The 15620-nt window shown below is 38.6% G+C and overlaps 1 protein-coding gene across 3 annotated transcripts in view; it reads right to left on the bottom strand.

Moving 5' to 3' along the window:
* Positions 1 to 7544: 7544 nt before the first annotated feature.
* The window catches only part of LOC145986594 (tripartite motif-containing protein 2-like), a 31419-nt gene continuing 23343 nt past the window's right edge, over positions 7545 to 15620 (bottom strand). For all 3 annotated transcript variants that reach the window (XM_083120786.1, XM_083120784.1, XM_083120787.1), the window contains exons 6-7: positions 12488 to 13547; positions 7545 to 7866 (exon numbers count right to left, since the gene is read on the bottom strand). In XM_083120786.1, the coding sequence (XP_082976912.1) occupies positions 7628 to 7866; positions 12488 to 13547 (1299 nt within the window). In that variant the 3' untranslated portion in view covers positions 7545 to 7627. The remainder of the gene's footprint in view (positions 7867 to 12487; positions 13548 to 15620) is intronic.

The raw sequence follows: 15620 nt of genomic DNA on the forward strand, positions 1-15620 counted from the left end.
CAAACTTCTTAAAAACTTCCGTAGTACAATCCATTGGAAGCAAGATGCAAATCGGATTCTGTTATCGTGTAGTGAGAGCTGTTTATTTGATTTGCTTTGCGAGACCCAACCTCTGGCCTCACATGGCCTCAGCCTCAGGGCTGCATTTTCGTGCAGCCTATGGGCCCGCACCACAAAATAAAAATAATAAAAAACTGTTTAAAAATGTTACTTTTACATAGACTAAAATAAAAAATGTCTTTGTTTTAATACTGTGGTGTGGGCCCTCTTATAATCATAAAAGACGTCGACACAGTTATTTTGTGTGGGCTAATTTGTCTGAACTCTAGAGTGGAGTGCTGTAAGCTTTTTTTACTTTTTGGAAGCACTTTATGTATATTTTACAGCTTCAACTAACAGATATAAAGTTCTAACCAATTGCCTGAAAAAAGCAAAAACTGACAAACCCATTCTCGTGCCAAAAAGGACAACAACAACACATTGGTCATGCTGAGCAGATGCTACAAAAGCCCTCTTGCGAGTCTATAAAGAAATAAAAAATGCACTTTTTGAAATTTGAGAGGACAAAGAATATTCAGGACAATCACGTGTTACTGTTCTAAGTTTGCATAACAAAATGTCCAAGATGAAAAAGGAGCTCTACATAGCATTTTGGGATGATATCTTGGGACAAGTAAACAAAGCTAGTGAAACTCTGCAGAACCCTAGATTGGACATGAACACAGCCGCCTCAGCACTGGCATCTCTAACAAGCTTCATAGGAACAAAACGGAATAGCTTTGAAGAATATGAGGTGAAAGCTGCTGAGTTGGCCGATTGCACTGAGTATGAGAGTGAAAGTGAAACACAGCGCAACCACAAAATAAAACGTCCGTTTGGCACCTCTTGACTGTGTCCAAGCACCAGAAGTTGAAAAAATCGAACCCAGAGTTTCCTTCCTGTTATAGATGAATCTTCATTGCGGCAGAGGCTTGAGGCATACAAACTAGTTGATACCCATTTTGGGTTTCTCAACAAGTTGGATACACTTACTAATGAAGAGATAATTGCAGCAGCTCAAAACTTAGTAGAAACATATAACAATGACTTAGACGACCAATTGGGAAATGAACTGATTCAGTTCAAGGCTTTTTACCATGAGTTTCAAAAAGATGATGAGGAAAAGTAAAAAGTCATTAGTCAGGAGAGGTGGATGTATAAACTCCTAGAAAAAGACGTCAAAGATTGTTTTCCTAATATCGAGGTCACTCTAATAATGTACCTCTCATTTATGGTCACACACAGCAGTGGAGAAAGGTCATTTTCAAAATTGAAGTTTATCAAAAACATGCTTCGAACCTCCATGTTAGAAGACAGGCTCAATGTTTTGGTTTTGCTCAGCGTTGAAAGTGATATTTTAAGACAACTAAGTTATGAAGATGTTATAAGTAGCTTCATTAGTATGAAGTGTAGGCAAACCAATTAGCCACTAAGATTATTTGACACTTTAATTTTAAGTCTGATTGTTTGGGTAAGTACTGTATTTGAATTAAATATAAATAAAATGTGCTTGTTTGTTACATTCCTCTTTTTTTAGCTTGCATTTGCCTAACATGTTTACTTAAAATTACAATATGTTATTTTTAAAATTAAAATATTATTTACAATTCAAATATTATTTTCCAAAAATTTCCCCCCGGCAGGGCCTGCACCACAGGTTCAGCCTAGGTGTCTACAGATCCTAAATACGGCCCTGCTCAGCCTCCGAACTCCATCTCGGCCTCCACCTCCGAATTTCATATCGGCCTCAGCCTCCGAATTTCATATCAGGCTCCAGCCTCCAAGCTGAAAGTCAGCCTCCGGCCTCAGCCTCAGAACTCCATCTTGGTCTCCGGCCTCAGCCTCCATGCTCAAGGTCGGCATCTGGCCTCACACGGCCTCAGCCTCCAAGCTCAAGGCCAGCCTCTGGCCTCACACAGCTTCAGCCTCCAAACTCCAACTCTGCCTCACAAGGCTCCTGGAGGCCGAGGCTGAGGCTGGGTCTCAGCCTCCGGAGGCTGGATATCTCTGGTGGTGACCATTGCTTCGTCCCCGAAGGCCTATCGAATCTAACAGATCGTTTCCACTTGGGATTCTCCAATCTTGACACACAATTTAATGATGTAGTGTTATTCAAGTTTTTCAGTCATTTTGTCAAAAACGAAATTCCAATGCCGCTCAGTTACACCTCCTCACTCATCATCGGTCTGCCAGCGACTGACTGCTTCTGCAGGCTGAAAAAAACAAAACAATGCATAGTAGGATCACCTACATACGTGCATCAAACCACGCCTCTCTAACTACATTTGTTTACGCCAAGAAAATTAAGGTCTGATACTTTTTGAACAAACCTCGTATATATAAAAATGGATGTACTGTTTGACCAGCGATCCGAGAGCTCCAGTTGGCAAAGTGCCAAGAAAAAGGGGAAGTTGGCGATAGGAAGGCAGGCGCGAGAATGCCGCTCGTGGTTGCACGTTGAACAGTGTTACAAATCTGCGAGGATGCTTATCCACCAGAACATAAGTAACGAAAACCGAGGGACATGCACAACCATGTCGTTTGCCAATTTTAGGTTCACTGTTGGTATTGAAGAGTTGAATCTCGATTAGTGTTATTGTGCTGTGCTATTTTTTTATATATAATATAAAGACCTTGGGAGTACAACGTCGCAGTGAATGAATGGATGTCTAAACACTGCAGGCAAAAGTGACAACATCGCTTTACAGAAAAACAGGTGGTGGGCATGGACATCCGCAGGATTTTTTCCAGGGAGGGGCAAGGAAGGTTTTTTTTCCAGGGGGGGCAAACAAGGCACATTTTCTCCAAAAATAGTGCTGTTCCCTAAAAATGCATTGCTTAAATTTGAATTTATGGTGATCATGCAATAATTAACACATATTATTGTGGCTAAAATGAAATTATATGTGCGAAATACATAATTTTTGGATGACTTTCATTTTTCAGGGGGAAAACCCCCCTTGCCCCCTTCTGGATGCCCATAGTGGTGGCTCGAAACCAGATAAGGGTCCAGTCGGCTTACTCTGGGGTTGGGTCAAAGATGCCGAACTGGTGCTACGTTCAAGACTTCAGCTTTTGCAGAGACGCCTCTCCACGGCCAGAGCACTTCCAATATCTTGTGACAATATTCTCCGGTTGGCAACATTGCTCTCTTTCCCCAAATAACACTCGCGCTGCTCGCGTTTCAGAGAAGCGGTTCCGCAAACTCCCCCAATTTACGACTGGACTCTTCTACTTTGGGCATGCGCAGAAAACTCGAGAGCTCTCGGATCGCTGGTCAAACACTATGTGTGTATGTTTGTTCTGGCACAACTCTCGAACACCTGGAGCAATTTCAACCAAACTTGGTACACATATAAATTGCAATCTGGAAAGAAATACTGGCACTCCTAGGGGTGGGGGTGGGAAGTGGGTGACATGTAAAAATAATCGAAAACGACCGATATTAGTGTGGAATCCATAGTTTTCGGAGTCGCTAAGATGAATAGTTCAATTTATTTATTCTTGCTCCAGGAGGTGAGACTAAAAATGTTGTTTATAATAAAGTTTTGAGTTCAACTAATATTATAGTGAATTTGTAACAGATTTTACTTTATAATTTGTATACTGTACTTATACTTTTAAATACCTGCAAAAAAAAGTTAGAATTCATTATTTTCCTGGCTAATAGAAGATTGGGATAAATAAATACCCGGGCAATGCCAGGTAATCAGCTAGTCTGACACATAGAAACAGTAGCTAAGCCAAAAAAAAAAATAGAAGGGAAGGGGGTCAAGGGAGGGCTAGTGTAACAGATGGAGCTAGTGGGAAACTCAGAAAAGTTTCATATTTATATGTTATTAAATTTTATTATATTGAATTACAGTATTAAAAAAATGCATATTGAGAAAACATTGTGTGGTCCCAACGTGCCCTTATCATTACTCAATTCCTGCACGAGTACAGAATCCATCCCATGCAATGGCCAGCTTATTCCACAATCTCAACTGTATAAAAAATGCATGAATACTTCTGAAAAGACTATCGTCAATCACCCCAACCCACCACCAAACCTCTGATAGCTCACCGAGGCCGTATTCCTCGGAATTCACTGTGGAGCACCTGGTGTGAAGCACACCACATCGTGTAGAGAGGTGCATACATGCTCGGGGAGGCCCATTGAATGGTTACTGAAGACCAGGCCCTTTGGACAACTGACACTCATTATACACCTCAATTGTTTTGGTTCGTTTTGCAACAGTGCTACTGTGTACTTTTTCCCACTTGTTTAACGACAACACTTCACCTATACTGTCAAATAATTATTGCGCTATCTACTTCATTTCCTTCTGTAAATATCACACACATTATGCAACATTTTTTTTAGCACTAAATAAATTGAACTCATTTTATAAATTGTTTTTACGGCACCCCTAACGAATCCTCACAGCCAGAAATGCTCTGAGACAAGACCCAGACCTGTCTTGGATTTTTAAGATCAGACTGAAAACAAGACTTCTGTAAAATCGAGATGAGATCAACACTTCTAAAATTCTTTGTTTCTTTCTATTTTGGTTGTTTTACATTGCATTCCCACTACTTGGCTTAATGACGACAATTAGGATTATTATTATTATTATTATTATTATCATCATCATCTCAGTAGCGTCACAAGCCATACATCATTTCTTTTGAATGATATTATTACAAATGAATGGTTTGCTGATGAAATGCATGATGGCACAAACGCAATTGTACATCCATGTCTTCAAAAGATTTCGAATCAGGGGCCTCTGGCTTTGTAGCACATTGCACTGATCACCTTGCGTATCATTTGCCTTCCGAATCTTGTTAAATGGTTGCACATGTATAAGCTTTTTAGTGTGGCTTTTATCAAAAATAGGTGAACACTCCAAAGGTCAAGGTACAGTGGAACTACAACTGTTTCCACTCAGTCTTCCCTCGACCAGCCCTGAAGATGACTCCGTGAAGGAGTCGAAAGCTTGGAAGAACAGTGTTTTTCATCGTGCTGTTTGTGTGTTATTTTAGTGTTTCAACAAATATGTTGCCGGCACGTGACGAAAGAAGTTTTCTGCTGTCATTGTACAGTTGTGCGTTGTGCATTGCACTGTACCATAAAGGGAGATCCAAGATGTTGAGGTTGTGTAGTGACCTACACATTCTCTTTCTTGGCCAGAGTGGAGATGGTATGAGTAGTACCAAACTCCAGCGACCTCTACCTTCAATAGCTGCTCCCAGGTACCCATTTTGTTCGCTCCAGATAAACTTACGCAGGGACATTGACAGAAAAATTCATACACGAGATAAACCACCCTGTGTGGAAGTCAGGTGTCCTTTTATATAGAACCTAAAATTTTGTGAGAGGTTTTACGAAAAATTGAAAAATATTGGTAATGGATAATATTAAAAGAAAATTGATGATAAACAGTGTAAAATAACACTGAAACACATATGCATAATATATTATAAGATCTTGCCTAACAAATAAATACAGAGGGTTGATCTGAACGACTTTGCAATGTCACTGCCATCTGTGGGATTAGCTGGCATTACGGGGCAGCTGTTATCAGTTGTGTATCGCAGCTTGAAGGTACCATAGTGTCGTGCACGTAGCTGTGCAAAAGACGAGCAGTTATTTGGAAGCGTATGTTGCCCTTTTCCATGGACATTTTTCTTATGACTGAATAGTAAAACACATGTCAGGAGAATAGTTTGACCGTCAGGAAAACCACTGTGAAAGAGAAAAGTTCCGGTACAATCAACAGGAGTCCGTTGGTAAACTTTCATCCCGTAAGAGGACACCAGTGAAAGTATCGAGTGTTGTGCTAGAAGAGTTTCGGTGAAAGGTATGACAGGAAAATTTGCCAACCCAACGTGAGATGGCTAGGAGGGTGCATATGGCTCCTTCCACTGTGAACATGACCATCCATAAATGTCTCGTGCTGAGGTGCATTCGTAAGGCCAACGTGCATCACCACCTTTCGTGCCACATTGGCGAACACAGGATGAAAAAAAAACAAAAACAACTCTATTGCTTTTACAAATATACAGAAGGTTGTTTCACGTTGATGGTAACGATTTTGATCACCAAGGAGCAGCACGTCAGCATAGCAGAGAGCAGCCAGAGCCAGTAGGACGAAAGTACTGTGTGTTGACTTGCAAAAATTATGGTTGGTGTGTGAGTGAGTGTTTATATGGCACCAAAAATTCCAATCTTTTTGGAGGGGGTACATCTGTGCCCTTTCCGACGTTGGTTATAGTTATAGCCAGATAATTAAACAGTGCCACATGAAAGCATTCCATGTGTCAAAGAAGGGCATCAATGCAGTGTTGAATCGCCATAGAGCTTGCACTGTACTTGTTGCTGGAACCAGTCAAAGTAGGCCTCGGACATATCGGAAGCCCAAGCGTTCCTCCGATGTTGTGCGGAAAGTGAGATCCTTGGTGCGATGTGAAAACCCTGCAACGCAAAGAGTGATTGCACAGGCAGTGCAATGTTTCCCTGCAACTGTAAATCGCATCATAGCCCAAGATTTACAACTTGTGCGGAAGCACAAGGCTCAAGTTCGTAAGTTGCGTGCCTCACATGTCCAAGAGAGGAAGACCAACAGTCGGAAGCTCTATGAACGACATCTGGCAGGGGACCGCTGGAAGTATATGGTGTCCCTGGATGAAGCATGGGTGTATCTGTCGGGATGTGGTAAAAAAAAAGGGCCATCTACTATCGTCCACGTGATGCAAGAGGTCGATCTGAGTGGGTACGTGAATGTGCTGAAAGTTTTCCACACGGGTTCATGGTTGTTGGTGGTTACTGCCATAACGGCAAACTTCCACTGCGCAGACTGGTAAAAAAGGCTAAAATAAATGCAGCCTATTACCAGACGAATACTTTGGAGCCACTTTACAGACATGATATTTTTTCTCTCTATGGCAGCGACACATCTCGTGTTGTCATCCACCAGGACAAGGCTTCTAGTCATACGGCAAAGTCCATGCAGGCATACATGGATCGGATGGCACGTGAAACGGGCATTCATGCAATCCCCTTTACAGACATCCCTGTGAAATCCCCCGATGCCACTTCCATGGATTTTTGTGGGTTTCCGTTGTTGAAACGAGCCTTGCGAAGCAGACGACCCCTCACAATTGAGGGTCTTTGGAAAGCTTGTCAGGAGGAATATGATCGTTTGGACCAATGTGTTCTTCAACGCAGTCTCCTCCAATGGAAACTCCGCTGCAGAGCGACAGGGGTATCACGTGAGCACCACCGCACGTGGCGTCATGGTTTTTCTTAGGGTCAGGTGGGTTTTAACTTGTTACCATGGAAATGAAACGACCTTCTGTATTGACAAACCAAGGTGTGCAGAATTTGCTAATTTAAGTCAAGTGTCCCCTATCATATTTGGTGAGATTTAAGTTCACTGCAGTACCAAATGAGTTTCACATAAAAGAGCTTCTTGGGAAATTAAGGTAAGGAACAATGAACAACCAAAAAATTCATCAGGTCTTCTTTTATTAAGGGTTGTGAAATTTAAGTACAAGAGCAATAAATAAATACTAAAAATCCATCTCTTGAATGTGATAACAATCACCAATACCTATACTTTTTGACACAATCATTTCCTAAGTCTACAACAATGGCTGCAAAACCAGTTACAACTGCTACTCCACTTGGACGTTTCAATTTTGAATTGTTGGAATCAATTGTTGACAACACACTATTTTGTGACATGTTTATAATCTGTATGTAATTCCTACACTTTTCAGATCGAGATGCTATGATGTGGTCATGCTTATCCATAATTATTCCTCCATATCTTCCTCGTCCTGAAATTAAGAGAACTTACTTGCAGATAAGACATTGCAAAACACACAAATCTGAAACTTCATGAAAATAAGTCATTTATGGTGTTAGCAAATTAGCAAACTGTTGCATTCATACAATGTGATACTGATATACAAATTACCATGCTTTGTACAACATTAGAAAAATGTTCATTTTCACTAAGACTGAAAGAGTGATAGCACCATGGAATGAAAGCAAGACAAACATAATTGAATATTGTAGGTTAAATTTCATCTTTTGCACATATTCTGTATAAAGAAATGAAGTGAGGCTAGTATACAGATTAATAAAAGTAATGAGTTGAAACATTTTATTTTATGAACAATAAATGACAAATGCATAATTTCTTTCATTTTCTTATTCTTAGAATGACAGAAGTTTTAGACAAGTTTTATGTAAGTCTATTTTATGGGTAATTCCGATTACGCCTATATTTAATTCTGAAATCCTAACCAAATATAAAAACTTGCAGCACCAATGAAAATTATACAGGGTGATTTTTTTAAAACTCATGGTTTTCTTTGTTGTGTAAAATTTGTAAATGAAGTATTATTTCCATGCGGTTTGTGGCAAATTAATAAGGAAGGATGGGAGATTTATTGGAGTATGTTTACCAGTTTATATGCATCCCGGGTAATATCGCCCAAGGCTCAACAAAACAGCAAATATTCACCAGTGTACCCTACAATAACATTGAAGTATTGGATTTTTGCTAAACTGAATTAATGAAAATGAAAATGAGTTATTTTTTTTTGTATTCACTCAAACATAAATAAAACATAAAAATTATGGCACAGACATAGGACATAACATCTCACCTTGAAAGAAGGTGCTGAAAGTGTCCACATCCTTCCTGTAAACAAAGTCGAACACGCCGTTCCATGTTAAGGGCTGTCTGACATAGTGTTTCTGCGCTAATGTTCGCAATTTCAGTGATAATGTTCTGCTTCAACATTTCCAGGGATGTAGGGTTCTTTGTGTACACACGTCCCTTTAGGAAGCCCCACAAAAAGAAGTCAAGTGAAGTTAAGTCTGGAGACCTCGGAGGCCACAATCCCTTTGAAATAACCCTATTCGCAAAGAAACTTTCAATCAGTGCCACTGTCATGCGATGTATGGCATGTAGCACCATCCTGTTGAAAATAACCCTGTGTGAGTTCAACTTTCAACAAATTCCATGAATATTGCCCTGTACCGCTCTGTGTTCACTGTTTCATTGAAGATAATTGGACCCACTATATGTGATGCTGAGACAGCGCACCATACCCCAACTTTCTGTGAGTGCAACGGAATTTCGATTACACTATGTGGATTTTCAGCTGCCCATATCCGTGTATTCTGAGAATTAACATACCCAGAGAGATGAAACCAGGCTTCATCAGTAAACCACGTTATTTTCGGAATATCAGGATTACGCACAATAAACATTAAAACCAATTACAGTAATCTACACGTTTAACTTTATCTGGATCTTTCAATTCTTGACTAACTAACTAACTAACTCTCTAGCCTTCTTAAACCCGAAGGTTCATGGCTGCAGCGACACAGGACTTCCATCTGTCCCTATCTTGAGCAAGATCTATATACTCTTTTCCATCCCTACCGATTTCCCTTAGGTCCATCTCGACGTTGTCCCTCCATCTTCGTCTTGGCCTTCCTACTGGTCTCTTACCATCAGGTTTCCCAACAAGAATCCTGTAAACTCCTCTTTCCTCTCCCATTCGTGCCACATGGCCTGCCCACCTGTCTTCTTGATTTAATTATTCTAATAATATCTGGACATGAATACAAATTATGTACTTCTAAATTACGTAACCTTCTCCACTCACCTGTCTCCTCATCCCTTTTAGGTCCAAAGATTTTCCTAAGGATCCTATTTTCAAATACTCTCAATTTAAGTTCCTCTTTCAATGTAAGGGACCAAGTTTCACACCCATATAATACTACAGGCAAAATTACGGTTTTGTATATTTTAACTTTTAGTTTCTTAGATATTAAACGAGAAGACAAAAGTTTATGAAGAGAGAAGTAACATGCATTTCCTGAATTAAGCCTACTTTTTATTTCCTCTTTAATATAATTTTCATTTGTTAATATTACTCCTAAGTATTTGAATTTGGAAACTGGTTCAAACGAGTTGTTATCAATAATTAGATTTTGACTATTACCTAACACTTGGTTTCGGCCAGTAAGCATATATTTAGTTTTCTCTTTGTTAACTTCCAAACCTATCTCTTTAGCAGTTTTGAAAAATATTTTAGCATTATTCTTAATTGTATTCACATCATCCCCCAGTAAGTCTACATCATCTGCATATGCTAACAACTGAGTCGCACCATTTAATTTTAGTCCTTCTTTAGTTTCGTTTACCTTCCTAAGAGCATATTCTAAGGCAAAATTAAAGAGCAATGGAGATAATGCATCTCCTTGTTTTAACCCATCATGAATTGTAAATTTGTCAGACATATTAATACCCACACGAATTTTACTTTCTGTTTCTGTTTCACACATATTTTTATCATAGTAACAAGCTTCTTAGGTATTCCAAACTCTACTAATATATTATATAATTTATCTCTTTTGACCGAATCATATGCTTTTTTGAAATCAATGAATAGCTGATGGACATTTTGATTATATTCCCACTTTTTTTCAAGTGTCTGTCTGATGTGAAAAATTTGATCTGTAGTTGACCTGTTGCGTTTAAATCCACATTGATAATCACCTATAATTTCATTAGCATATGGGGTTAGTCTTGTTAAAAGAATGTTAGATAATATTTTATATGTTGTTGAGAGTAGAGAAATTCCACGGTAATTATTGCAATTCTTGAACAGCTGTAATTTTGTATGCCCTTAGTTTCGCAGCTTTCGCTGCCTTTTGACATGTTGAATAGCTATAGCCGGTTTCTTGAGACAAACAACAGAGAGATTTCTTGGGCGACCTCAAGAGTCGAGCACTGACATCTTCCACAACACCTGCCCGTGGGGTACGATGCTTCCCTGTCTCACTCAGAAGCGATCCTGTTTCTTCCAATTTCTTCAGTAGCGACAATATTGTGTTCCTGTCTGAGGCAGAACGTGAGGCAAATTTGTTTCTAAATGCCCTTTGCATAGCAACAACAGAATTAGTTTTCCAAAAACTTTTCACGATAAACACACGTTCCTGCAAGGAGTACACCATTCTTACTGTGTGTCCTGATCACAATAACGCAACTTTTCAGCACAACAATTACGCAAAAGCACACAACTTTCCAGCACAACAATATAACAGCTCAGTTTCCTGGTTATTGTTGACAATGACAACGGTGCTATCTACAGGAGCAAACTTAAACCTCCGCACTGCATCCAAACCCCCAGACCATATAGATGCGAAAGGTACACTGGTAAATATTTGCTGTTTTTGTTGAGGCGTGGGCGATATTACCCGGGATGCATATAAACCGGTAAACATACTCAAATAAATCTCCCATCCTTCCTTATTAATTTGCCACAAACCGCATGGAAATAATACTTCATTTACAAATTTTACACAACAAAGAAAACCATGAGTTTTAAAAAAAATCACCCTGTACTTCTAGTATAAGGCATTCTGTACATAAATCTAGAAAAAGGCATCTGAAATTGTTCAAAATACTAAGTAATAAAAAGGTTTACAAAAAGTTTAGCTGGCTCAGTGGCCAGGTGCATAAAGTGGTCACCTTTCGATCTCAGCACCAAAGTTCCCAGTTTCTAGTCCCAGCCTGCGCATGGATGTTCTTTATGAGTGTTCCTTCAACAACTTCATCCAATTATATCTCATTCTCAAGAGGCAAAACAACACTAAATAACAGAAATACAAATAAAAACTTAGTCACTACTAGAAAAAAGGTAGTTTCAATTAATGCTACCACAAATGGGATTATATGAACAATCTGCAAACATTTAGGCAGCATCTTGTACTATTCCATGAATGTTTGTGAAAACTGCTCTTCAGGGTTACCACTCATTTTGGAAAAACAAATCCACTGACTTTTCCAGGTAACTTTGAAGAAATTTCCAGTTCATTCTGTGGTGTTTAACCCAGTTTCAAGTGCTAAACTGCACTTGTAATTCAAGAGAATATAGCTATTCAACAGTAGTGAAAGAAAAATAAACTACAAAAACAATTTTAAATCTGCACTTGTAATTCAAGAGAATATAGCTATTCAACAGTAGTGAAAGAAAAATAAACTACAAAAACAATTTTAAATAGAGTATTCTACCATTTAGAAAATAGTTTAAGAAAAAAAGTGGAATTTATTTTCAAAATTCCATGACTGTCACTCCATGAAAAGAAATTAATCAAGAATGTCCTCAATAGTGGAGAAGAAATGAAGTGCAGTTACTTGTACTGCGGCTCATCTCCTTTCTCCTCAGTTTTCAATTTGAATTTCAGACTTTGACCAGCTTCAACTGTAATATTGATTGTTTAATAGTGAACTATGTGGAAGATGAAGAGTTTGAACCCCTCATTTGGTAGGAACTAAAGCTGCTTCTTTACAATGTGAATACACCTGCTGTTAATCTCTATTTGCACAATTAGAGAGAGCATTATGTTAATACTTACTGCATGTCAACTTACCTTTTCCCTCAGAATATAATTCCTTTTGAAAAACCCCCTTGGATGAGAACACTTGGATTCTAGAGTCTGCTACTATTATTTCATCATTAGGTCCTATGGTAACAGATGAGATCAGATTGAACTGTCCTTTTGTTCCAATTTGAAAGAGCAGCTTCCCAACTGAATCAAAAACAAATATGCAACTAGTTCCATTATCTGCAACCAAAATATGATTCATACTGTCGATTGCAATATCTATTGGTTCTTGAAATGCAGTGTGAGAAAATTGGTGTATAGTGTCACCTTCAAGTGTCATCTCCGTAACTTTTTTTGTGCGCCAATTCACGACCAGCAACCCATTCTTAGAAACTGCTATACCTGTACAGCTTCTTCCACCTAACCCCTCATTCTCGATGTGCCTTAGGAACTCCAGATCGGTATTAAGTACTTTAATCCGAGAATTTCCTGTATCTACAACATATACGTGGTCTTCACTGTCTACAGCAACAGCTACTGGTTGCAAAAATTCATCTTTGCCTGAACCTCTCCCACCGTACACGACCAGTGGGTTATTATGCTCGGAAACATCAAAAAACAACGGACAATCCTTGATCACTCTCTCAAATACAGAAATCTTCAAAACGTACTTTCCTGGGGCACGAGGCCGAAACTTAATTTGGTACGATCCATCATCACCATCACAGATATCCGTTCTCAAAGTTTCACCTGATTCACTATGTACTTCGGCCACAACTGGATCACCACCCGTAGTTCTAGGATTGCCATGGTAATCAAATGTCGACAGACGTGCTGCAGTTTCCAGGTGAATCACAGCGTTATCCACATCTGCACTGCAAAGACTAGGAAATGTAGTGCTTGTTCGCACTCTGCCAAATTCTTCTATGGCTTGCTGAATACTAGATAAACTATTATTGTGATGAAAATCACAGGTCAAAAATGCATTTTCTCTGGGTTCACTCAACATTTGAACCATATCTAATTTCTCACTAAGGCTACTGATTTTTTGTGTTATATTCCTTACTTCCACTTGATATTGCAAGCCTTCGCATTCACCTTCAACCTAAAATATAAAAAATAGAACATTTTGAGTCATTTGCTAAAAAAAAAAGGAAATTATTTCAATTTTATAATAAACAAAAACTTTCAAGAAGCACAAACATCCTCACATTGCGGTCCCAAATCTGCTTACGTAATTGACATGTTTTTAGATGCTGATCCCATATCTTCTTTACTTATTGTACACAGTTATTATTATTATATTTTATGTATCCAGTGTATCTGTGTGCTGTCCTTCATTCTCCCTGCATAATATTATGCGACGCCATGTTCTGCGAGACATTTTTCGCAACATAGCAGGGGTTATTGTTCCAAATGCCGCTGTAACAGCTGTCCTCAACAAATCATTGAAATTATAATGTTGTTTCGACACAATTGATAGGTTGTGGTTCTGAAATATCCCCAGCGCTTATCTCAGCATATGCTATGTTGCGGAAAATGTCTCACAGAACATGGCATAGCATAATAATAATAGCACACAGAAAACTCTATACACTACTATCCGTGACAAAAATATTGAGCCCTCGGTTTACCTGCTTGTAAAATTGTACTCCGTGGGAGGAAAAGAGTCAAATATACCTCATTGGAAAGCGTCAAGTATCTACTTTTTAACAAGCATTATCTGAAAATTAATCTTAACTTTGTTTTCTTACTATAATAAAAAATTCACTGGAAAGTGTAGTTTACCTTCCAATTTTCACGAACGGGAAACTTAACACCACACAGTTCATAATCAACTGTACATATAATTTTGAGATTTTGTATATTTAAAGTTTGATTATATTTGCACCTCTGTAGAAAAAAAACCAAATGCATATTTTTACTAGATACTTCAAAAATTGGCATTTTAGGGAAACGTGCAAACTTGAAATGCATATTACAAATTCAATGAAATTGCAAAAAACTCTTGATATAACGCATTTGATCAAATTCCAGAAGTTTGGCATTTGTACCTCAAATATGGTTCCAGATATTAATTATTTTTTCGCACTCCTAATATGGTAAACGGGTGAACGACATATGACCGGGTGCGGCCAATCTCAGATTCCGAATTAAGTCGAGAGTTCCAGTTTTCTCTGTATACAATAATAACGCACCTGCAATTTCATAAGAAAGGAAAACAGAGCGAGGAGCATACATGCGATAGCAACGCATAAAAATTATATTTAAAAAGATATACATTTGAAGCCTTCATGCCAAATAACATTTTAAAATATATTTCGAGCAAAAACGCATGTAAATTGTGTTTATCTCGTAAAATTCACTTAATCATCATGTTGAGTATTGGTTTCAGCATTTAACGTGTTGCTATACATTCCACCTGAAAAATTGCTTTTATATTTTGGCCTGTTTCACAGCTGCAACTCTTGTAATAAGCAAGGAGTTGTGAGTTCATTAAGAGACAGAAGGACTAAAGCTAATAAATTTTCAATAAATATAATGAGTGAAACGTAAAAGTATAAAATGCTGTTCATAATGGATTCTGTTGAACTGGATAATTAAAATAAAAGTCGTGTATCTTTCCTCTCACCACATGTTGCAAAAACTCGCCCAATAAAATATTGGGTCGATGCAAATTTTTGTTGTTCCCTTTATCTTTACATACCTTTTTCACTTTGCTGACGTAACCCCCAAACTCTCCACCGTGCACTTGACACCTTGGTTTATGTCGTGAGATGTGCCCATTCGTTTCTCCTGGTCAGAATATCTATTGTCACTGACTCATTTCTTGTGCACGACTATGATATTACCATGTTGCCATTATCATGCACCAAAAAAAAAAAACTTCACAGAAGCGCCATCACTCAACTGTGCGTACGAACAAACATGTGAACTTGTGAGAGACCGACTGCCTGGATAGAATGCACGTCAGAATTATTATGGCTATGTGGGAGTTCAGGCAATAATTCATGGCAGAAATGTAAACACACAAGTGACAAAAGAAAATTTCGGCATCTCTACAATGCTTTCCTTTGCGCAACACATTGTTTCGGCTCATTTCCCATGTCAAAGCTGCTTGGACGCGGAGTTTAAAGAGCAACCAGCAACGCTTGACAACAATGCTCACTTGGTATGT

This window comes from Lepisma saccharinum, chromosome 4 (genome assembly GCF_977018435.1).
Source record: "Lepisma saccharinum chromosome 4, izLepSacc3.1, whole genome shotgun sequence".
NCBI classification, from domain to species: Eukaryota; Metazoa; Arthropoda; class Insecta; order Zygentoma; family Lepismatidae; genus Lepisma; species Lepisma saccharinum.